Below are 25,293 nucleotides of genomic sequence, written 5' to 3' on the forward strand. Positions count from 1 at the left end.
GCTGCAATATAATAGATAATGTGGAACTACAGTATGTGATGCTGTTTCAGTAATCAGTAATAATGTAATCAGCCTTGTTTCTGTTTCAACTGCAGAGCATGGTGGTACATATTGCTTGCATAGTGAGCATTGCTATCACTATACAGTGCACTGTATAGTGGACAGGGAGTGATTCCGCTTACACAGCCTATGAGTCACCAGACTCACACACTCACACACACACACACACACACACACACACACACACACACACACACACACACACACACACACACACATAGACACACACACTGAGACATGGTCGAATCGGACCGACATTAGTGGATGTGAAAACGGTCAACTGAGTGAAAGTAAGTTGTTTTAAATATTTGCTACTTTCTTGATTTTGGAGTCATGAGAGATGTAGGAGCTGCTTGAGGAAAACAGGGCTCCTGACTGACTCAGTCAGTTTGGTTCAGTCAGAACGGATCACTGACATCTGACATGAAAGGGAGAGAAGGGGGCGTGGGCGACCTTTTTAGTCTAGCGAGACAGACGACTGAAGTCGAGAAATGGATAACTCTTACTGTAAGTGAGTCAGTTTGCTTTTTTCACAGAAGTGATTCATTCATTTTGAACGATTTTTTCACAAACGATACATTTTGCCTGTTTAAAGTTTTCTTTGCATCTCGGTATAGCTCAGTTTGTTTTGTAGTGCTGTTATTTGAAGCCCTCCAAGCTGGGCCAGTCCACATTAAAAATTCTGGCCTGCTGACACCTGATTGGTCAAACCTGAGCCCCTATTTAACATTTTTATGAAGAAGCTCAGAAAATGACATTAAATCAGCTTTAAATGAGACTCAGAGAATGAAACTGGTCCCTGAAGGTAATATAGAACAGCACTGAGGTTTACTGTGGAAACAGCAGCCCCTCATCAGATGACTGAATAAGCTGCTTCATGTATTTTTCAGCAGGTTTAGAGATAATCTTAAGGGGTGCACACTGATGCTCATCCTCCTGCTCCTCAATCCCTCACACAGCAGACTCCAAGATATGAGAGAGTGAGGATCAGTGAGAGGATCAGTGTGAGAATCAGTGTGAGGATCAGTGTGAGGCAGAGCTGATGCAACCTGACACCAGGGCTGTTTCCCAAAGCCCAGGTACCTTGCCTTGCCTTGGTCTGATGTGGGCGTGGGGTGGGTGTGGGCAGGCATCCACATCATCAGATGCTGCCTAAGTGCTGTTCCAATGTCCATGTCCTCTGGAGGCATATGTCCTCCGTTTGGTTAGCATGTGGCTAATTGACCAAGGATACACAGGTGTATCCTTCGTAGGCTTGCCACAGCTATAAATACCCAACATGCAACGAGTGAATCTACGAAAAAGGAAAAAATGGAAGGAAAAGACGCACCAGAGAGACGCACCAGAGAGACGCACCAGAGAGACGCACCAGAGAGACGCTCCAGTGGAGGCGCGCAGTAAATTCCAATTCTAATGTAAGCAACAAAATACACCTCTGAAAATAACAACTTATACCATGTCCAACATATATAATATTTGTAGCCGCTTGAACACATGGTCTACTCCCACGTTTCTATTTCACTTTCCAAGAACTGTCCACAGTGCAACACGTTATGTAAGACAATGTAACTCCAATTACACAAAAATTAGAGAAAGGAAACAGATGGTAAAAAAAAGTAAAAAGTAAAAAAAGTAAAAAGCCTTGGTAGGCTGTTCCATTAGCATCTCCTTTTGAGCAGAGGCAGGACACTTGGCTTGGATTGGAAGGAAGTGGCTTTGAAGGTAAGGCAAGGTACCTGGGCTTTGGGAAAGAGCCCAGGTATAAAACTCACACACATGCATACACACCTGTTCCATCAGCAGCAGAGTGTGTGTTTGCAGGCTGAATCAGTGATGGTGGCCTCTCATCATTTCTGTTCTTCTGTGCCAGTGGTGTGGGTGTTTCCCAGAATTTAGCTTTGCTAATTAAATAATTCTGCAAACAAACAAACACATCTCATAGCTCTCAGTGTTTGTCTCTGAAGTGATTGAGTCTGCACACACAGTTACTCTGTGACTCAGAGGTCGGCACAGTCAGTCCCTCACAGTCAGTCCCTCTCAGTCAGTCCCTCACAGTCAGTCCCTCACAGTCAGTCCCTTACAGTCAGTCCCTTACAGTCAGTCCCTCACAGTCAGTCCCTCACAGTCAGTCCCTCACAGTCAGTCCCTCACAGTCAGTCCCTCACAGTCAGTCCCTTACAGTCAGTCCCTCTCAGTCAGTCCCTCACAGTCAGTCCCTCACAGTCAGTCCCTTACAGTCAGTCCCTTACAGTCAGTCCCTCACAGTCAGTCCCTCACAGTCAGTCCCTCACAGTCAGTCCCTCACAGTCAGTCCCTCACAGTCAGTCCCTCTCAGTCAGTCCCTCACAGTCAGTCCCTTACAGTCTGTCTGCTGGTCCACCACGCCTAGCCGCTCTACTGTTGCAGTGATTTACATCAAGCTCTGTTCAGTATTCTAGGTGCACAGATATTCCTCCTGGCAGGAGAGTTAAATGTCTCCACAATCCCTGGATTATCAGACCATTCAGTTAGCCTAAAGGTGAACCTGGAGCTCTGTGCCTCAACCTCTACGACTCTAATCTGTGGAAGTCATTTCCTGTAAGAGTCTGAATGATGGCAGTCAGTGGTTTCTATAGAGGCTTTATGAAGCCTACAGATGGGGGTCACCATATTAGAAAGTCTGGCTCCATCTAAACTTAAGGCTAATCGAGAAACAAACAGGTGGGGCAGAGGCCAAAGCCACTGGGCCAAGAGCTACAATGCACCCAGCCATACATAACCCTAAGCTTTTAATACGTTTAGAAAAAAAAAAAAGTTTAAGAATGTAAGAGAAAAACTTCATATATATCAGGAGCAGAGAATGGAGCTGAGCTTCAGACAAATGTTTTCTGTACCAGGCTGTAAATGTGTTGTTTTCTGCTGAAAATGTATACACAAGTCATATTCACTGATGGAACTCTGAACCCAGTTTTTACTATCACAAGGTTTGGGGCAGAAATTACCCCTACAGTAGTGTTTTTTGCAGCAGAAGCCCAGAGCGCTCGCACCAAACACCCCCTCCCTGCTCCTCTGCTGGTTTCCTCTGCACTAGGGCTGCACGATTATCGCAATCGCAATGTCAGCACATGCAAGTACGTAATCACAAAAGAGGTTATCGCAATCGCAATGTCAGCACATGCAATTCAGATTTTTCTCCATGATAACCAAGCAAGTCTGTAGACTCATCATGACACAACTGTTTTTATTAAATCACAAGCACAATCGCAATTGCAATATTGTCCACCTAATCGCAAATCGCACCTTTTCCCCAAATCGTGCAGCACTACTCTGCACTCAGACGGGGCGATTTTTTACTTGACCAAAAACACCAATAAACTGACTCCCACCAAAAAAATCTGATATTGGTCTGCATTCACGCTTTATTTAGAGAATTTTCAGCGCGTTACTTTCACACAAAAACACCACTAAATAAGGCTCTAGTTCTCATCGTGTCGTAAAACGGCACTACCTCCGCTGCAGAGCCACAGCTGGCCACGAAGCACTCACCGCTTAGTGTATCAGTCCGCGCGCACGGCGTGCCAGATATAAACAAATGCAGGAAGTCTACCAGAGACACAATGAGAACTAGAGCCTTATTTAGTGGTGTTTTTGTGTGACAGTAACGCACTGAATTCTCTAAATAAAGCGTGAATGCAGACCCATATCAGATTTCTTCGGTGGGAGTCCGTTTATTTGTGTTTTTGGTCAAGTAAAATATGGCCCCGTCTGACAGTGTGTACCCACCGAAAGTGTTGCAAATTTTTCGCACGTTGATATTACATCCAAAGTCAATTTAAAACTGCGAATTGACGTTGCGTCGGGGCGAGCATAGAGCGGTGTCAAGCCTTCAAGCGTTTAGCGTTGAGCGGTTAGCGGTGAGCAGCGAGCGTTTCCAGCGACAAGCGCTCGCTGCTCACCACTCAACACTTGACGCTCGAGTTGAAATAATTGAACTTTTCGAGCGAGCGAGCATCTTGAAGCGCCGGGACAGCCTATCAGCGTGGAGATCATCACCGATGGACAGGAACTCTGCAGCTGGAATGGAGCGCCTGTAGTTGGTATCCAGGCGGGAGATCCTGGCACCAACCCTGGATAACAGGTCTTCTAACTGGGCAACAGTCAGCCTGAAGTACCACTGGAACCGGCCGTTGTCCAGGCGCAGCTCCTGCAAGAGACGGTGGAACTCACCGAGCTCACACCATCTGCGTAGGGTAGCATACATCCAGTACTGATGTCGGCGCCTGGCCCTCAGCTGACTTCTCCACAGCAGGTACAGAGCAGCGATGGTGGTGATCTGAGCTGCGTTCAACGATGAAATGATGATGGCGGACTTTTCGTGCAACGAAGCTGCAGCGAGCTGTGAGCGTATTTTACATATTTGTACCAGCGTCAAAAGTCGAGTGTCGAGTGCGGCGCGATTTCACTTGACGTGTGAATACATTCGCTCTCAATGCTTTCGGTGGGTATGCAACGTGAGTGCAGAGGAAACCGGCAGAGGAGCAGGGAGGGGGTGTGTGGTGTGTGCGCTCTGGGCTTCTGCTGCACAAAAACACTGCTGTAGGGGTAATTTCTGCTCTAAACCTTGTGATAGGACCCAACTTGTTCCATCCCAGAATATCACTGTGAGTCATGATCAACAGAATCAGATTTCATGTTCACTGTACAACTATAGTTTATTGTCAAACTATGAACAATGATAGTTATTAATACTAAATGATTATTATTGTGATCAATCTGGAGCAGGTTTTTCTCTGGACACCGTTTTCTGGATCCTTTAATGCATTATAATAAATACTTTGTAAAAAAAAAACAACACTCACTCATCTGTAATCATTATAAGTGTGCCATTAGTTAATGATCTCCTCTGAAGACTAATATATGGGACAGAGTGGGTTTAGCAGAGCGAGTGCCAAATGAAGATGATTCCCCAAAGGACATTTAGAGGAGACATGAATACAATATGCTGAGATCTGAATACATTACTCCTCCTCCTCCTCCAGGATACGGCATACAGAAGCCAACACAAAGCACACGGCTGCGTGTTTCTCTGCAGGAATAAAACACATGGAGAGCAGGAGTTCACTCACTGGGTGTATCTGTCTCCTCACAGAGCGCTGGTTTTTCTGCCAGTTCAGCCACTTTCAGAGAGGAACAGGAGTAAACAGGAATGAGCATGTGTTCACCATGAATACCCTCATGAAGAAACTAGTCGCGGACCTTCTCCTGTGGTTAAGTGTCCCACATGCTGCTGGTTCAGCCGAGCAAACGCACTCAGGAGACGTCCAGAGTCTGAGGCTGTTTGACATCCCTCACAGAGACTGAAGGCAAGACAGATGATTGGTTGTCTAGAAGCACCCTGTCTCATTATCTTTTCTCACCTCACCCACCCACTGCCACGCCCACTCTGCTCTACAGTCTGATCCCGTCACTGTTCAGACATGTGTCCATCTGCAGCCCGGCCCCCGGCTCCCCCACGGGGCCCAATATGTGCAGATTGACAGAGCTATTACAGCGCTGACTGACATGTAAGACAGGACAAGGTTACCTGGACTCAGGGCTCGCTCTCTGCCAACGCATACACCGACAGCCCACTCATTATACAGTATCTGTGACCAATCAGACAGCTGGGCTGAAACCGACGGAGCAGATGAAGACGCAAGATTGAGAGAGCAGAAAGGAAAGGAAGGCAGAGACACTGAGGATGGACACTTCACGTCTAAATAAGTCCTCTAGACTCACTCAGCTTAGGGTCAGCTTGGGTTTAAGATGAACGTCATGTTCACTCATTGTAAACAGGCATAAAGGAGGAAAAGCAATGACACAGAGAGTCAGAAGGTCAGAGCTGGGAGCTCTCAGGGGAGGAAATGAGATCCAGGTTTGCTGGATCAGAATCAGCACTGCATCAGCAGATTCAACGGCTCCTTGGGTGCCGCTGAGCTCTGTGCAAAGCTTTTTTTCTTATGTGGCTCATAGGCCTGAGCCATCCTTTACAAACAATGATGACACAGATAAATCCAGCTTGAAGCAGGATCATCAGTTTAAGGTCTCAAACAGAAATGTGTCTTTGTATAAACCTGTCCACCAATGAGTCCACGGGGTCAACACTAAGCTCATGTCAGGGCCGTGTCCAGGGTGAGCGGGTGGTCCAGTGAAAGAAGGGCTTCTGCACAATAGCATCAAGATTTGATTTCACATTTTAACTTTTAAATTAGTCATAGGATGTTAGAGAAAGGGGATGTGACTGACAGCTGTGTCGACCAATGAGGCTCCTACACGGCTGTGTGCATTAGACTGTCAGAGTAGAGGAAGAACAGTGAGAGGAAAACACAACAAACAAAGCACCAAATTAGCAATTAGCTCACGTTGACCTTTGTTCTAAGTCCCTAAGCTAAGCTGAGCTAAACATCTCTTTTGCATATCAGGTATCAGTGAATCTACTTTTTTTTCTTAAACATTTTTGAGTGTATTTTTCCATTAAAGCCTCAAGCTGCCTTTGGCTGCATCTAACTGCCCAAGCTGCCTCTAGTAGCCACTAGTAGCCACCAGATGCCTCTAGAAACCTCAAGCTGCCTTTAGCTGCATTAAGCTGGCTTTGGCTGCCTCAAGCTGCTTTATGGTGCCTCAAGCTGCCTTTTGCTACACCTAACTGCCCCAACTGCCTCTAGCTGCCCCTAGTAGCCACTAGTTGCCTCTAGCAGCCACTAGTAGCTGTTAGTAACTACTAGCTGCCTCCAGCAACCTTGAGCTGCCTCTAGTTGCATTTTGCTTGCTTTGGTTTCCTCTAGCTGCAAATAGATGCCTCCGGCTGCCTAAAGGCTGCCTAAAGGCTGCCTAAAGGCACCTCAAGATGCAATTTGCTGCATTTAGCTTGTTTAGCTTGCTATGGCTGCCTCTAGCTGCCTTATGGTGCCTCAAGCTGCCTTTTGCTGCATCTAACTGCCCCAACTGCCTCTAGCTGCCCCTCCCTGCCTCCAGTAGCCACTGGCTGCCTCTAGCAGCCCCTAGTAGCCACTAGCTGCCTCTGGCTGCTTTAAGCTGCCTCTAGCTACAAATAGTGGCCTCTAGCTGACATAAGGTGCCTTGAGCTGCCCTCTGCTGCATTTAGCCTCTACTCGTTGCCTTTAGCTGCCTTTAGCTGCCTTTAGGTGCCTCAAGCAGCCTTTACTGCATTTAGCTTTTTATTGCTGCCTCTTGTTACCTCCTTACCCCCCTTAAAGTGATACTCCGGGATGGAACAAATTGGGTCCTATCACAAGGTTTAGGGCAGAAATTAACAAATTAGAAAAAAACACCGCTAAATAAGGCTCTAGTTCTCATCGTGTCGTAAAACGGCGCTACCTCTACTGCAGAGCCACAGCTGGCTACGAGGCGCTTGCCGCTTAGTGTATCAGTCTGCGCACGGCGTGCCAGATATAAACAAACGCAGGTAGTCTGCCAGGACGAAGAGACACGATGAGAACTAGAGCCTTATGTAGCGGTGTTTTTGTGTGAAAGTAACGCACTGAAAATTCTCTAAATAAAGTGTGAATGCAAACCGATATCAGATTTTTTCGGTGGGAGTCTGTTTATTTGTGTTTTTGGTCAAGTAAAATATGGCCCCGTCTGAGTGCAGAGGAAACCAGCAGAGGAGCGGGGGGGGGGGGGGGGGGGGGGGTATGTGGTGTGAGCGCCCTGGGCTTCTGCTGCACAAAATCACTGCTGTAGGGGTAATTTCTGCCCTAAACCTTGTGATAGGACCCAACTTGTTCCATCCCGGAGTATCACTTTAAGGTGCCTCAAGCTGCCTCAAGCTTCCTTTTTTTAGCTTGCTTTACCTTGCCATGGATGCCTCTCTCTGCATTCTGCTGCCTCTAGGTACCTCTATTTCCTCCAGCTGCTTTCTGCTGCCTTTAGCTGCACCTCTGTTACAAATGATCACAAAGTTTGCAGCAGAGTTTATATAGTGATTGATTGGTTGATTGATTTGGGTGGGTATGTTTGCTTCTTTGTTTGATAATGTTTTTAAACTGTTTTAGGTTTGATGCTGCAAAACTTACTCAGGAAGTAAAGAAGATGTAAGGTGTAAGCTATGAGAGCCCAAAGGGAGGAAGAAGTTTCAGTCCTGTTAATCGTTAAAAACCACAAACATGAGTTGAACAAGATGACTTTATCGCTCAGCCTGAGGTGATACTCTGACAAAGTGATTGGCAGCACAGCTTAAAAATCCTGTTTGTTTCAGGGGAGTGTTCAGAGCGTAGTATCTAAGCCGGTTAGAGGAAGCAGGGGGAGATTTCTTTCATCAACATAGAGAACAGGATAAGCTTAGGAGAAAGATATGCTGATGGTGATACACACATGCACCAGAATCACCACAAAATGAAACTATCTGCTTCACAGAGCAGACATGAGAGAGGTGTTAGGAGTGTGTCCAACAGAATCCACTCAGTGTGGGCTTCAGTGGTGAGATATCGAATTCTGATTGAGCAGGAACGCTGCTGCAGGTCTGACTGTGAACAACAGGTGAGGCGAAGCAGGAATAACTGGATTAAAGGAGCCAGCCTGGTGACTAATGTTAGTGCTCAGATCAAGTCTTCATCCATTAAACTCTGCAACTCTAGCAGAGTTCAGATGTCAAAACATGAAGGCAGCTGACTGGGCCTGGTCTCAGTCCCATCAGCCGCAGTACAAAGCTCTTTAACTCCGAGGTCAAACATCCAGGTACTCCTGTGTGGCCAGCACTGAGTTGTGAACCAAATCTAACTTTCTTTAAAATGTGCAGCAGCGTTTACAGTCTGATGAGTCCCAACCAGGGGAAACATCTGGTTTAGAGAAACGAAGCCTATGCCGAAGTGCTAAAAGTCTCTCTCCAGTTTATGATCACGTTCATTCAATCAGAGGCACAGCTCAGATCACGTGCCTGACGGGAGCCCTGTAGCTGTAAGAAAGGAAGCTCAAAGCCCACATCATATCCAGCATGGCCCCAGCCAACGATTGGCTTCATCACTCTACATCAGGCGTTGCAGAGACTGTCTATTTCATACAGTCTGTGGCGGTCACAACAGAGCGTATTGTAACCCATTGTTTGTCCAATGAATCCTTAGTGTGTGGAGTCAGTACGACTGCTCTACAGCTCCTGACCCCGTCAGAGCCTCCCTGGAATCATGAACATTAAGGATGTTTCATATTTCTGCAGTCTGCAGTAACCAATGAGAAGAGCAGGGTGGGAGGTAAGGTCATCTGGATTTTTCAGCTCACAATCACTGCATCACTCTCTCCTCCTTTTTGTCGCTGTTTGATAGAACACAGAGACAGTGGGCTAATGTCACTGATGGGCCATCTGTTTATCTTTTGAAAGCCACATTTCACCAGAACCTGAGACCTCCTCTCCATGAAATCTTTACCCCGACATGAAGTGTGTGGTGAAGTGGTCTGACTGAGTGGTTTATTGTGTGATCAGAGGATCAGTCTGGACTGTCCTCATGTGTGGTCTCAAAGGTTTCAAGATCTCAGAGTTTTTGCACTGCCAAAAACTGAAATCTTATCAGGTTATTTTGTCTTATTTTCAGAAGAAAACGTCTTTTTAGACCGAACATGGGCCAAATTCACCTGACCAGTCCAAAAAATGTCTTGTTCCCAATTATTTATAGACAAAATGAGGTCTGAATTGTTTGTAACATAATCTGCCAATGGAACAAGAGAAAGTAGTAGAAAACTATTTTCAAGCAAATTTTTCAACGTTTTTTTCTTGTTTCATTTGCATTTTTTTTACATGTTACAAGCAATTCAGACCTCATTTTTGTCTGTAAATAACTTGAAACAAGACCTTTTTCTGGACTGATAGGTTGATTGTGGCTCTGACCAAGAATAATAAGACATTTTTTCCTGGAAATAAGACAAAAACACTCGATAAGGTTTCAGTTTTTTGCAGTGCTGGTGTGTGCCTGGCCTCAGGAGGAGCAGATGTGTGTTTTCACACCCTCAGATTTCTCTACATGGATACAACTGAGAGGAGCTCCTGTTCATCTGTGTGAGCAGAGTCCACAAACTGTACTCTGGTCTGTTGGACCAGATTTGGGCTTTCAAAGTGATCCAGTTAGTTTTTCATGTGAACCTTGGCACCCTTTAAAGCAACGTGCTCTGTTGTGTTGGTGCATTATGATGAAGCTCCTTTTTCACTGGAGGACCATCACATGTGCAGGGTGAATAATTGTTCCAGGGGCTGCACAGAGCCATGTTCACACCAGGTGAATCCACAGGTGTCCTGACATGTCCTGACATGTTGTCTCCATCACCTCAGGTTGTAAGTTCTCTGATGATGAGACCAGGTGATGGTTTCTGATCTGGTATCTGCACAGCTCATGTAACTGTGAGACAAACTGTTCATCAGTATCATCTTCCCACTTCCTGTCCTCCAGACCAGCTCCTATTGACTGTGGATTACTCCTCTCTGAGCAACAATAGGAGTTCAGACGATACGTCAGATACTGATGCTTCACCTCGCTAATCCACGTGCTGCTACTTGTTTGTTGGAGTCTTTTTTCCTGCTATAAAAAGAAAGAGGCATTACTTGTCTTGGTGTCATCTGTCACCCGCAGCTTCTCTTATGGATTTTCCTGTTTTGATCCTCGCCATCTGTGCCTCTCCCTCTGCCTCCGCCTCACTTCCAAAGTCGACTCCATGAACAATTCCTCCAGCTCTCAGCCCAGTTACTCAGCTGATCTGCTCCTTCAGATATTCCTGTTTTCAACGTTAGCCTGAGCAGAATCAAGTCACAGTGAATTACATCCCCGTGCTTTCTGAAACTCTGCAGTCCTTCTGGAGGATGGAGAGGCAGGGGAAAAAACAGCTCCCAGAGACAGGCGTAGAGCAGCTGAAGCTGTTTGATAAAGTCACTGTGGGGAGGGAAAACAGCGAATGAACAGGAAGCTAAACACATAAAGCAGAGAAGAGCTCCTCTCTCCTGTTTGTTACAGTCCGGCCTATCACAGAGTGAATCTGATTTGAGGAGGTGCTGGCACATGACACAGGAAACAAACAGGATCAGGATCAGGACTGCTGGCTCTTTGGAACATCTACAAATTTCATGATGATGAATGGGGATCTGAGTTTGAACTGAAAGTAGACATCCAGATCTCTGAGTATCACCACAGTGAAGAAATACTCCGACAAATTATTGAAGCTTCAGACTTGTGCTTTGAACACCATATGTAAAAAGGTATATAGATGCAGAAAAGCTGATTTATGGATATTAATTATGGCATTTTGCCCCTCTCTCATAACGCTGGAGCTCTGTTTGATCAAGTTATGAGGATTTTATTTATTTATCCACTAACTGCTGCCTAACCTGTGAGACTTTCCACAAAACCGTGAGAATGCACTGACAAAATATCATTCTGCTGAATATAGAAGGACCTGAAAAGCCGCTGAATTGGAGACTGTTTCAGGCTCACTAGAGCCAGAAGTACTATTTTTGTTTTTGAGTGTTGAAGAAAAGAATCAGCTGACAAGGAGAGACCACTTCAGACACCCCTCAGTCAGGAAACTCAACAATGGAAACAAGTAGGGATAGGTATTGATCAGCTTTTATTGATATCAATGCCCTTATTGATTCTGCTTATCGATCAGATTCTTTATTGATTCTCTTATCATTTTCTCCTGTAAGTTTTCCCTGAACAAAAAGTAGCTTTCCAGGTTTTTCTGTCAACAACATTTTCTTGAGTTTATAGATGAATAAATATGAAATAAATCACTGGATCTGGATATCTATGGACATAAATACATAGAAATACATAAACTCGCACGTCACTTGACAGTGTACTGGTTTGTTAGAGTCTTGAAGTGGTTGTAGCAGTTTGGAACCTTCTGTCATAATGAAGTCAGCCATGAGCCTGTATGTAACTTCTCTCTCATCTGCCTGCATGTATTTGGACTCAGTATATTTTCAAAGAGTAACTGTGATATGTATTTGTGATGAAAGTTGAAATTCTATTCTGAAGCCGAATTTATACCACTGTATGCTGACCGCTAGCATATCAATGCAATTTTCGATACATATCAGCATCAAGCTAGCACTAAGTTTTCTGTAGCTTTTGGTCCATTAGGAAATGTCTAAAGAGTTGGATGTATTTCATTCATTCATTCATTCTTTTGTGTGTTTAGTTCTTCAGTCAAACTTCAAGCTGAAAATCCTAAATCCGAGTTTTCTTTGGAAACAATTTCCATCTGCTAAAATAAGATAGCTGCAGCATGCTAGTTGATTGTAAGGTCGGGCAGCTCAGGCATAAGCTGCGTTTCCATCAAGCCTGGTTCGGTTCAGTACGGTTTGGGACGGTTTGGTACAGTTAAGCCTGATCCTGTTTGTGTTTCCACAGCAAACTGTGCCCTCTCATGGTAGGCGGCATGTAAGCCGGATGCTGGAAGCCGCAGCTGTTAAACAATAGCGCGACGCCGTAGCAGCGCAACACAGTTTACCCCGCTATTAAATCCAACAAAGAAGAAAAACACGGCACAGTAAACAAAGAGCAAAGATGGAAGACATGCAGCATTTCATCCTCTCTGTGATTGTCATGTAGCTCTTTGATACAAAGAACAATCAAGCTTTGTTTCAGAGAAGTCTGTGTGCCACCAGGAGAAATGCAGCAGCAGTCGGGGTAAGGGACAATTCTTTTGACCAATCGGCGGTCTGCAGTGTTGTAGCTCCACCTTCTGAGAGCGGATCGGTTCAGTCTGGCACCCATACGAAAGGGTCCCAAAAAAGTGGGACGGCTTGTCTCGATTTTAAGGGATCTATCCCAGGATGAGTCAGTGGAAACGCCGCAAAAAGCGCGCCGTACCGAGATGAACCAAACCTGTCTGCTTGGTGGAAACGTGGCTACGGTGTAAAGAATCAAAAGGGAGTCATTAAGCATAATGAATGAAATGAAAAATACTTTATTTATCCCAAAGGGAAATTCAGGAAAAAGACTAAAGACTACCAATGTCAATGGATTGAAACATTTCTTACTGATTCCCAACAGGAACCAGTTTTTTGATATCCACCCCTAGAAGAAGTCGACCAGTTTCTCATCAAGGGGCCGAGCTATCTAACATCCACTGTGGCTAAAACAATCACACAAGACCTGCCCACCTCAGAACACTGAAATATCCCTTTAAGCATACAAGTAATTCATGCTGTGCTGGGTGCAGGGATGGTGTGTTCCTCCGCTGTCAGAGGCACTCTATGACCCACATTTACCTCTGGTATGAGAGGAATCAGTGTTTATGGTCCACAAAGTTCTCACACCATCAAAAATGAAAGAAGGAGAAATAAGATCACAACAGTTCCATCTTTCAGCACCTAAAGGCATCCTAGTGACTCGAGCTGAACAATTAGTCAAATTGAAAATGATGTGCTGGAATGCAATGTTCCATTCGCAAAGGCTGCAATTAAAAAAAAAAGTTTCATGTTCACAGACCTGAAGGGAATATAGTAAAACCAGCAAATGTCAAGAGTCAAAAAAATCAACGGTTTTTCTGGCAAAAGTATTACACGTCTACAAGGCTTGAAGTTAAATAAGTCAGTCACTATTCCGATGTAACTGTAGTTAAATAAAGATATGTTATTTCCATCAATTCATGCATCAATTCATCTCATTTTATCATATCATGTAGGCCTGGCCTGCTAGCAAACAATTGTTGATATGTTTACAGTATCCTGGTAATACCAGAGGATGATTTATTGCTTGTGTTAGTAAATAATGCAGAAGATAAACATCTTCACCCCCAAAAATTGCATGCTTAACTGCAATCACAATACTGGTTGCAAAAAAAAAAAAAAAAAAAAAAAACGCAATTCGATTATCGTCCAAAATCGCTCAGCCTCACTTGTGACTTTGAGGAAGTAGAAGAGTAGGCAATTTTCCATGCTGGACATGAACACAGCATTGCAAAGTTATATATATAATTAGAAATAAATATGTTAAATTGAAAACCTTTAATATTTTATTATTACACAAAAATACATTTTTACCACATTAACACACAAAATTACAAAAAAAATGATATTGTTGAGTGCCGATACTGATTGCCAGGTACTGGGCATTTAGATATGAAAGACCACTAATGCCATGGCTTTAATGCACATTTGTAGCTGATGCTTTTCATGTATTTTCATGTGCAGAGGCTCTGCCCCACAGTCGGTCTGCCCCTTGATTCTGATCCAGTCCAAGCTGCATGGAAGAAAGTGATTTTAAAGCGAAGGAATAACACTCTTCTTCTCCTGCAGGTGTAGGGATGGGTACCTTCCACATACGAAACGATACGGTACCAATGCCCGGTACCTGGTAATCGGTACTGGTGCTCAACGGTACCAATTTTCGGTACTTTTTTGTGTTTATTCGGTAAAAAAATATCAATTTGTTTGATTATATATATTTTTTTGTTTTTCAATTTGACATATTATTTTTTTAATATAAAACCTTGTAATGCTATGTTCATGTCCAGCATGGAAAATCGCCTACTCTTCCACTCCCTCACAGTCACAAGGATGTACTTAGGTACCTAAACATGGTACCTTTTGTTCATTCGTGAATCAGTACCCGGTGCTTTTGACAGATTTCGGTTCGTACCTATAAAAATACCTAATTCAGTACCCATCCCTATGCAGGTGTGACCATCATGGTGCACCGCTCCCTGTACTCTATCAGCTGTCTCCTCCTCATGTGCTCTCCTGCTCCGTACCAGACTCCATGTCACGTCATCACTCCTCCTTCCCCTCCTGAACCCACAATTAACACCAGCCCTGTTCTGTGAGTGACTCTGTGAATCCTGAACCTCTATGTGTTTGTGTGTGTGTGTGTGTGTGTGTGTGTGTGTGTGTGTGTGTGTGTGTGTGTGTGTGTGTGTGTGTGTGTGTGTGTGTGTGTGTGTGTGTTTGTGTGTGGTGCTGCCTGACATGCCCAGGGGTCTGCAGCAGTGTGAGGGTTTCCCCACCACAGATATGCTTTATCTCCCTCTCAGACAGGTTGGGGACTGGTCTCTGTGGTACAGCGTGGTACGGCTGCAGACCAGAGTCATTCCTGTCTGCCTGTTCCCGCCTCAGCATGTGTGCACCAGGCACTGACCTCACACTGCAACACCGCCGCTTGGATAAGGAACAAAAGAGCTGTGAAAGGAATGAGACCTGCACTCCTTCACCCCAGCAAAAAAGCTGGAGGAAACTTTCCCAGGCCACTCCCTTCAGAGGGTCTGATTCTGGTTTCCACACACCCCGTCCCAGTGAAAACCCCAGAGCCAACCAGAGCATTTTCACAGTGGTGCACAGGTTTCAGGTGAGGGGCTGAAGTGCTGCACTTTACTATTGGTGTGTCCTCACTCGTCCCACTTTTCCCATTACACTCTTCCCCCTTCATTCAGACTCAGAGAAGCACACTTTGAGCTGTAACAGTGATGACAGAGCAAGTAACAGGTCGAGTGAAAAGAGGAAAATGCTACAACCAGCCAGCCTAGTCTTCAAATCACCTAAAATACACCCCAACGAAGTTAGAGATCTCATGCTACTGACATCATCTGCACAGGGGCCCTGTCAATTTCTCCAGGAGAGCTGCAAGAAGGGGTGAAAAACAGCAGCAGCAGCAGTAAACAGACCACATCTTCAGATAACAGACAGCTGCACCAAGAAGAAACACATATACAAGTTCTTTTGTTGGGTAAAATCAAGCATCTGATTATATGACTGGGTGAGCAGGAACACATCAACCTGCTGTATCAACCTGCTCACCATACACCATAACAGCCTGGAAAGTCCCAGTGTGCTGGACTCCATCTGATCCCCTCTCTCAGATCACTTCGTCCTGCACCAAGAAAGGCCTGAAGACACACCCAACAATCCAGCTCTGCTTGGAGCGGTGGGTCCCCTCAGACCTGAGTGAGAATCAGAAACTCATCCTCAATCTTTCTTTCCCTGAGCTCGGAGATCATCTTCCTCTGCACCGTTTCTCTGACATGTAGGTGTAAATCAGAGAATCTTTCCCTTCACAGATCGCGTGAAGCTCTAAGAAATCTCCCAGCATGCAGTGCAGGCTCTTGTTCTGACAAGAGACAGGAAACCCAACACCTTCCTCCAAATTACTGAGTCAGACAGTGAGAAGAACCGGTGACACCTCCATGTATAGACTCTGTGTGTGTTGGGGGGGGGGGTTGCCATATGCCTGATGCAGGTGAGAGGTGAGAGGAGACATTAAAGCATCAAATGACTTCAAACCTGCTGTGTTTCTTCATGATCCCAGGGTGAAGGAGCTGCTCCAGACTTCCTGTTTGACCTGATCTGGGACAACGTCAGGACTCACAGGCTGGCTGCTCTTTATCTGAAGGAATGTTCTCTACTCTTATGTTAGCCATTTCAGCCGTTCAAGGGGTTGGAAACTGCAGGTTTCAGTCAAGTTGTAGTTCAAGGCCCTGTGAGGACTTTCTAAGTCATCCTGAAATCGTCTCACTTTTACATATTTGGCTCTTCATAATCCTCAATTTAAATGAAGATTATCAGCACATAAATATGTTATTTCTAAATGATAGTTCACAGTATCTGTGGTCCACAGTGTTGGGCTGATTACTAATTAAGTAGTTACAGTTACTCATTTCTTTCCTAAAAAAATAACTGAGTTAGTAACTGAATTACTCCTTCATAAATGTAATTAGTTACCAGGGTAAGTAATTCTTGTGCTCCTATTTTGAAAACCTTTGATGAAAATTCCGTTTTTTGATCAGGTTTTGCTCTGGGGCATGATGTTCACATGTATCAGAATCGGAATAAGAATACTTTACTGATCCCCAAGAGGAAATTTCATTTCTGTTACATTCCTTCCAAGACAAATAAGAATACAGACAGTGACATCCCCCATCCTGAAAATGAGGTTAATGTAGAGCCTGTAGGCCGACTTCCATCCTGAAAACTCCAGTTTTAACCCACAGAGCGCTCAGCACTGGCTCATATTAAATCTGCAGCTCCTGTCCTGTGTCTGGCTGAGTGAGCCAGGTCAGATAGACCTGACAACTCTCCTGATTTAAAAGGGATTCTCCTGCTTTTTAACCATGTCTCTAGCTTCACTCCCGAATTGTAATTTCTCCTGATTAACCCCTTTTTTTAAGTCTCCTCTTGTCATCTCTTTTTTTTCAAGTCAAATCAAGTTGTCTACTAGTGCCTTACATTCAAACCTCAAAAAGCATCCACCCCTCTCCCTGGAGTTGGTTTGATCCAAAGATGCTGCAGGAGCTCCTCTCTGGCAGCAGCTCACACAGACACACACAGGTAGCTTTGTGATATTTGTTATGGTAAAGTTGACTTTAGCATCAACTCTCTGTTAAAGCCGTGTCAACATGGTTGTTCTCATCATTACTTATGTGTCTGACGCTTTTCCCTACATTTGATTTGCAGCTTCTCTCTTGTGTCTGACTGAATGAGCCAGGTCAGACACAAAGTTACACGCCTCATTTCACTGTTGGTAACAGTAACAGCGTTATAATGTTCTAAATAGTAGTTAATTAGATCACCCATTAGTGGAAAAAAAAGTAACAACATTAGTAACGCTGTTACCTCGCCATCCTCACTTCAGTTGTTTGTTGTTTTCATGTAATTATTGTGTTCTTGTTTTTATACTTTATGTAAGGTGATCTTGAGTCTCATGAAAGGCGCCCACAAATAAAGAGTATTATTTTTATTATCATTATTATTATTATCATTATTATTATTTATAGCTTTAACGCCATCATTCCCAAAACTTGTGGTCTGGTCAGATATGCTGAGAACATGAACCTATCTATGCACATAAACCTAAGGTCTCTTCAATAGCACTACCAATTCCAGCCACAGGTGTCACTGTAGTCAACAGCAAACACAAAGTCCTAGCAGCACCCTTAAATATGTCAATCTGCTTTTCATCACAATGTTTAAACTAATTGTACTAGAAAACTGTATTGGGATTGAACCAGCGCAGTTTTCCATAGAGACCACTTTCCAAGTCATAAAAGGAGTGTGTGTGTGTATATATACATGTATATGTATATATATATATATATATATATATATATATATATATATATATATATATATATATATATATATATATATATATATATATATATATATATATATATACATGTATATGTATATATATATATATATATATATATATATATATATATATATATATATATATATATATATATATATATATATATATATATATATATATGAGGACATAATTACATAAAAATAAGTAAAAACAGCACATGAGACACTGTGCTGTTTTGTTATGTTATATGTTAGTAGGTCATCTAGTGTCTCTAAGTGGTTAAAACAATGCTTTGAGTTGTCATTCTGTACTTTTTATTTTCTCTTCCTGTTTGAAAAGATTTACCTGTTTGTATTGTAACATTAAGAGTTTTTAGTATTATTCACAGAGAGTAGATGTGATATGTTTCTGCGATGAAAGTTGAAACTCTGGTTGAAAACCCAAGTTATATCCATGTATGCTAACCACTAGCACAGTGTTACCCAACCCTGGTCCTGGAGGACCCCCTGTCCTGCATGTTTTAGATGTTACGCCAAGCCAGCACACCTGATTCAAATGAATGGCTCGTTATCAGGCCCGAGCAGAGCTTGATGATGAGCTGATCATTTGAATCAGGTGTGTTGGAGCTGGGTAACATCTAAAACATGCAGGACAGGGGGTCCTCCAGGACCAGGGTTGAGAAACATTACACTAGCATATTAATTCAATTTCCTGTATAGGTTAGCATCAAACTATCGCTATGTTTTCTCTATGGTTTTTGGTCCATTAGGACATGTCCTACATGTTGAATGTATTGAATAAGAATCTCTTATGAGAGAGGGATGTTCAGTTCTTTGTGTGTTTAGTTCTTCAGTCAAACTTGAAGCTGAAAATCCTGAATCAGAGTTTTCTTTGGAAACTATCATCATCTGCTAAGATAAGGTCAGGCCGCTCCAGTGTTATGTAAATAATTAGCCATGAAATCATCAAGCATTAAGGTGAATGATGTCCATGGATTAAACCATTTCTAGCAATTCTTAACAGGAGCCTGTTCTCCATACCCATCCCTACATTTACCTCAGTACTCGTAAAAGTAGACCTCAGTGAATCTATTCACTGCTGTATATCATCAATTTAATATTGAAACTACTGAGGAAATGAAAACACTGGAGATTGTTACACCAAACAGAGGTGACACTAATTCATGTTGTTATTAATGACGTGGCTTTTATCCCTTTCCTTTTTTTAATTATACCAATATTACTCTGTCTACTCAACGTAAATTTAGAGGCAAGTTTTATTTTGAAATTCATTACTTCATATACTGACATAACGTTACAGTCTCCTGATGGTGGAGGAGCGGTGTCTCAAAGAGAGTCAGCTGAGAGTGGAGGTCTGCAGCTGGACTGTGTGGCAGTGGTGGGGATATTTATGAGACATAACCTCAGAGGCTGTGAGTAAAACACCTGAATGAGAGTGAGAGGGAGGCATGGAGGCAGGAATTTTTATCTACGACCCACTTGACTAGATTAACAAAATCAACGCTGCCTCTCTAACTGTTCCCAGGTTTTATGCTGGTCTGAGCTCAGCGGCTGCTGACTGTGGGGTTATAATATATGAGTGGTAACTTCTCATCACATTTTAAGTGGTAACAACTTTTTAAAATGTCACTCTGGTTCTGAAACCCTCTGTGGGAGAGGAAGAAGCAAACTGGCCCCGCCTCACTGAAGCTGTGACAGTGCAAAAAAAAAAGAGGAAGAAATCAGCTCTGGAGAAAGAGATGCAATAAAAGATTTTCATAAAGCCCTTCTGACAGAGCTGAGTTAGTGTTAGCATAATGTGGAAAAATCAGTTCAATCACTCCCACTTGGCAGAAAGAGAGGCAGAGAATGGATGGAGCGATACCAAGCTTCAATTTGGCAGGCGACGGCTCTGTTAAGGTCAAGCCTCCCTGAGATTGACTGGCAGGCTGTGGAGACAACAGATAGTGTGTGTGTGTGTGTGTGTGTGTGTGTGTGTGTGTGTGTGTGTGTGTGTGTGTGTGTGTGTGTGTGTGTGTGTGTGAGTGTGTGTGTTTGTGTGTGTGTGTTTGTGTGTGTGTGTGTGTGTGTGTGTGTGTGTGTGTGTGTGTGTGTGGGTGTGCATGTTTATGTGTGTCTCAACCTTATCTGTCTCTGCAGATGGGAGGTCTACTGAGGTCCTGCAGAGCATTCATAAGACATGTGGACGTAATCTAAGATGAAAACCTTAAATTTCCTAAACCGCTCGTTCTTTGACGACATACAGATTCCTCAATAGACCGTGAACCAATCAGTATCTAATACACCTGGGCAGCACAAACCAAGTTGATGAGGACACATAGGGGGGAAGTTTGGAGTGGTCCTAATCATAAAACATCAGTTTACACTTTTCAGCTTTATTTTCACACTCATGTCATCATGACAAACTGCATAAAAAGATCAGCTCAGCATCCCTTCCACTCTTCAGGTCCCACTCTGATGCTAAGAGGTCTGAATCCTCACTGATGTCCTTCTCTTCAACAACAAGCACTAACACTCCACGGTCTGAAGATAATGACTCACCACTCACTGCAGGATGTTATTTACATTATGGAGCGTGCCAGAGATTGCAGTGTACCACCTTACAACATCTTGTGTGATCTGGCAGTGAAGCAGGAGTAAACAAGCAGAGTTACTCTAATGTGAAGCGGGGACGCTCTCCAGAGATGAATGAGGCTGGATGAGAAGACATTTGAGGAGCAGCTTTTACACAGGTGGTTTGTTCCTCAGAGGAAACTGAAGGGGTGACACACATACCTGTTACTTCTCTGTAAGCAAACCAAGCACCAGCTGTGTCTCACAGTCTCCTTTAGAAGAATGAAATAGGGAAATAATCATCATCCATCCATCCATTTTCTATACCGCTTCTCCTGTTAAGGGTCGCGGGTCGCTGGAGCCTATCCCAGCAATCATTGGGCGAGAGGCGGGGTACACCCTGGACTGGTCGCCAGCCAATCGCAGGGCTGACATATAGACAGACAACCATGCATGCACACACTCACACCTAGGGACAATTTGGTGTGACCAATTTACCTGATGAGCATGTTTTTGGACTGTGGGAGGAAGCCGGAGTACCCGGAGAGAACCCACGCATGCATGGGGAGAACATGCAAACTCCACACAGAAAGGCCCACCAGCCGAGGTGGGGATTTGAACCGGTGACCTTCTTGCTGTGAGGCTGCAGCGCTAACCGTTGCGCCACCGTGCAGCCCGTAATAATCATCATGCACAAGAAAAAGAGCTAACAGACCAGGAGACAAGCAATTTCTCAGTCTGTGTTAGCTGTTTGGGAAAATTTGTGCATGTGTGCTACATTTGCTCACATCCTGGGCATCTGCTGGGGACCAAGCCTCCCCTGTCCATGAAACCTAGTGACACCCCTGCTAATTGGTAACCTACATTTTGGCAATTAATCCAGTTTTTGTATGAAAAAGGTTCCAACAACACCGCGATGTTGCTCAGCAGACAGCAAAAAGCTCACACCTGTCACTCAAATAGGCCACACCCCTAAAAGCGTGCATGACTGCAGGTGAGCTGTGTATGCATGAATCCAGCTGTGCAGTTATCAGGAAAAGACACATGAGCTAAAGAGATCTGCCTGTTTCAGCACCAGGCTGGACACATGTTGATTCCTGCTCAAAAGTTTTAACATTAAGCTCTATGAAGACTGACTCACTGCTGGAGACAGACTCTAGTGGACACTCAGGGAACTGTAGGTAATAATTATCAAAATGTGTGAAATCTTCAGGGCTGCAGGTCTTTTGAGCAAACTTGTGGTGAATCACTGGACTAATCGAGGGCCTGCACCAGGTCTTCCTTACACTGTCAGGAAAGGTGGATTTGGTAAAAACCATCCTGAGATTCCAGTACTCTGAGCCCGGACGTTGACATAAAATCAATAGTCTTCTTAATCCAGACTTTTCTCTTTTATCCCATCAGACTCATCAGATCCCTGCAGCAGAGTCCTCCTGACAGCCAGAGCCTCCCTGCATGCAGAGTGGCCTGAGTGTGCAGAGCGACCAAACAGATGTGCTCATTCTGTAAACCGTGATGTCCTGTTGCAGCTTTTTGTTGAGATGGTGCTGCATGTGCTGACCGCTGCAGACAAATGCACATTAATGAGTGATCCTGACTCTGCAGCTGGAGCCGTACGGTCTTGCATTAAAATGAGCACAAAATGACCTGTGTGCTGCAGCAGAAGGTTTTACTGTACCTTTATAAACAAAGAGGTACAGTGAAAATAAAGTGCTCTCCTCATGGTGCCGGGCTTCTGTGGGTGATGCATCAATACACACTCTCTCTAAGTTTCTCTCTGTGTGCATGTCTGCCTCTTTTTCTCTGCCTCACTCTATAACTCAGCTTTATTCACATCACTCTGCATAATGCATGATAGCACATATGTCCCCTGGGGCCCGTCATTACGTAAACCTGTTGCAAGAAGAGCCACAGCAGCATTTTTACAACATCCATCAAAACAGAGCTGAGTGTGTTTCAGAGTGCTCTGTGATGTATTACTGGATAAACAGGAGTGAAGTCTGAACACAATCATTCTTCTTTTTAAGGCACGTGTCACATTCTATTTATTGGCAGGTGGAAATCTGACAGAGAGGCAGTGAGCGCTCCAGGATCAGCAGCAGATGTCCTCATGAATGACAGAGTCAAGGAATAAAGCTGAACTGCAGGGCATCATCTTATGAAAACAACAGGAAAAGACCTTTTTACTGAGAGCTCTGAGTGAGGCACCGCGCCGCAGGAGATCAGGCCTGCATCAGCATTTTGTGCATTAACAAAACAAGCACATACAGTAGAAGAGCATGTGTCATGTGACAGCACACAGGAGACAAAACAGGGAAAGCTTGCCTTAGGAAGAGCACTATCCCTCCTTCTCCTCCTCCTCTGTCTTCATCTGCTCTGTCAGTCATCAGCTGCCTGCAGCCTCTGCAGCTCCATGAGAGCACAGGAAGCAGCACAAAGCTGCAGAAATCATCTCTGCTGATGAGTCAAAGTTCACAGACACTCACCAGAGGAAGACTGAGCCCGGGGATGATGGGTCAGATATGTCGGTGATTTTCAGAGGTTTTAATCTGCTCATGTGTGGTGAAAGTGGCAGACTGCTCTCTCATCACAAACCCTGGTGTAAACTAAAGCTGATCCCCTTACAGAGCTGACTGCTCAGAGATTCTGTGACGCTCTACAGGTGATCACATCATTAGCAAACAGATCCTGTTGCATTGCGTGGTTCGCCACTCACCGCTCGCGTTCTTCCCGCAGATCAGGTGTTGCCAGGGCAGCAGAGACCCCCATATTTCCGCGTCCCCGCTGACGGCCTGCTCCAGGGTCTCCACGGTGAACTTGGGGATCCCGTTATCGCGCTCCAGCAGCGCACTGCGCAGAACCCGCGCGTACACCTCCCTGAACAGGCTCTCCATGCTTGCAGCCAGGTAGATCGCCGCGTGCTCGTGGATCCTGACCGCGACTCTGCTGTCCACCATCCACCTGAAGAACTTCCCCACGTTGAAGACGAGTCCGCAGCGCAACGACTTCCCGCGGCTGAACTTGTCCTCCTCCGTGCTCATGTTGTACAGGGACAAGGCACTGAGGGCCGCGCTTATGCAGCTCGTCGACACGCTCCACGACAGGACCATCTTTATGGCACTTTGGATCTCATATTTGGTGCATTTGGCGTAGCGCAGGCTCAGGCGCTGCGCCTCCTTGGCAACCCGGACCAGGGCCCTGCTGACCAGCACCGACAGCCGGAGCAGGACGTCCTGCGGGGGGGTCGGCAGGCTCATCTCCTCATCCCTGCTCAGCGCGCTCGCCACTTCCCCGAGGCTCCACGGCACATCCTCAAGCTCGGGTAGTTTCGCGCACTGCCCGGTGCTCTCCAGGATCTCGGCGTCTTCGACCAGGACCGTGTTAACAGTGTCCAGACTGTTGTGTCGACTGTGCATCGAGTCGGTTAGATGCCAGTGAGTCCCCCCATGTGCCTCCGAGCAGCACAGCGACGCACTGGAAGACCTGAAGGAGTCTGCGGCTCCACCATAACCCGAGTCTAGCGTCAAATCCTCCAGGGTCCTCGCGGCTGACTTGCTACTCCTTGCCATAATTGCACTTCATGCTGCAAAGAGAGGGCTCTGAAAAGTGCAGGGAAAGGTTCAGCACGCAGCGACTTTGATGCGCACGCGCTTTGCACGAGCTCAGCTGACAGATATTATTCAGCTTTCAAGGGAAAGTCCATCCGGGCTGCCGTATAAAGTTAAAGAGTAGTATCTGTTAGCGCATCAGCAGTCACAGAGCTGGAGCAGCGCAGAGCCCGACGGAGGGGGCGGGGCCTCTGCACTGAGAACAGCTGTCAGCCAATGAACTCTCAGAATGAAGCAACAACAAGCTTTAATTGGATCGCCCCAGAGGATCAATATACAGTATAATGTAGCAGCTCATGGACTAACAGCATCACACAGACGAAGTGTCCTGTCCTTTACAGATGTTACCTGAAGTCATTCATCATTTGATCTTTATCAGACCAACTCTCAGGTCCAAATGACTTTTCAGAGACTCGCAGCTGCTGCATTGTGGTACAAATGGAGACACATGTTCACAGACATCCAGTCACATGTTACATGATGTTACATGTTAAAGATGAGGGACAAATCACCTCCTACAGAAGAGTGTGTGTTCATAACCATGTTTAGAGGACACGCTTCCCAGAGGAACAGGCATTCAGATATTTTCTGAGGGTAACACGATTCACTAGCATTAATAATAGATGACATGCATAATGTATCCTTCTGTCCTGCAGTAGAACTCATTGAAAAGGTCTGAATTGCTCAAGGTCATTTAATGGATCACTTACAGGGTCTCACCTAGACATGTTTCCCCCTGAAGCCTCGCCTCTGTGGAGTCTGCAGGAAAGCACTCTGAAAGACCGGCCTTGGTAGATACAAGTGAAAGAGTCATTTCAAAGACGGGAGATGTTTTTTAATTCTCATGACTGCACTGAGCCTGAGTCGTTCAGTTAAGTGTAAATACGCTACACAGCTTTTCACTGCAGAGTGAAGAATGTGGGAAAAATCTAAGACATTGTAGGGAAAGATGAAAGACAGCATGAAGAGCAGACTGGTCAGAGATCTGTGTGACTGATGCAGCTTTCT

The 25,293-nt window shown here is 44.8% G+C and overlaps 1 protein-coding gene across 2 annotated transcripts in view; it reads right to left on the reverse strand.

Moving 5' to 3' along the window:
• Positions 1-24,435, reverse strand: part of btbd11b (BTB (POZ) domain containing 11b) — a 154,291-nt gene extending 129,856 nt beyond the window's left edge. For both annotated transcript variants that reach the window (XM_074676807.1, XM_074676806.1), the window contains exon 1: positions 23,394-24,435. In XM_074676807.1, the coding sequence (XP_074532908.1) occupies positions 23,394-24,246 (853 nt within the window). In that variant the 5' untranslated portion in view covers positions 24,247-24,435. The remainder of the gene's footprint in view (positions 1-23,393) is intronic.
• Between the last annotated feature and the right edge of the window lie 858 nt (positions 24,436-25,293).

Source organism: Halichoeres trimaculatus, unplaced genomic scaffold, assembly GCF_033239565.1.
Source record: "Halichoeres trimaculatus isolate MK-OKI-2021-1 unplaced genomic scaffold, fHalTri1.1 fHalTri1_scaffold_10, whole genome shotgun sequence".
In the NCBI taxonomy this organism is placed as follows: domain Eukaryota; kingdom Metazoa; phylum Chordata; class Actinopteri; order Labriformes; family Labridae; genus Halichoeres; species Halichoeres trimaculatus.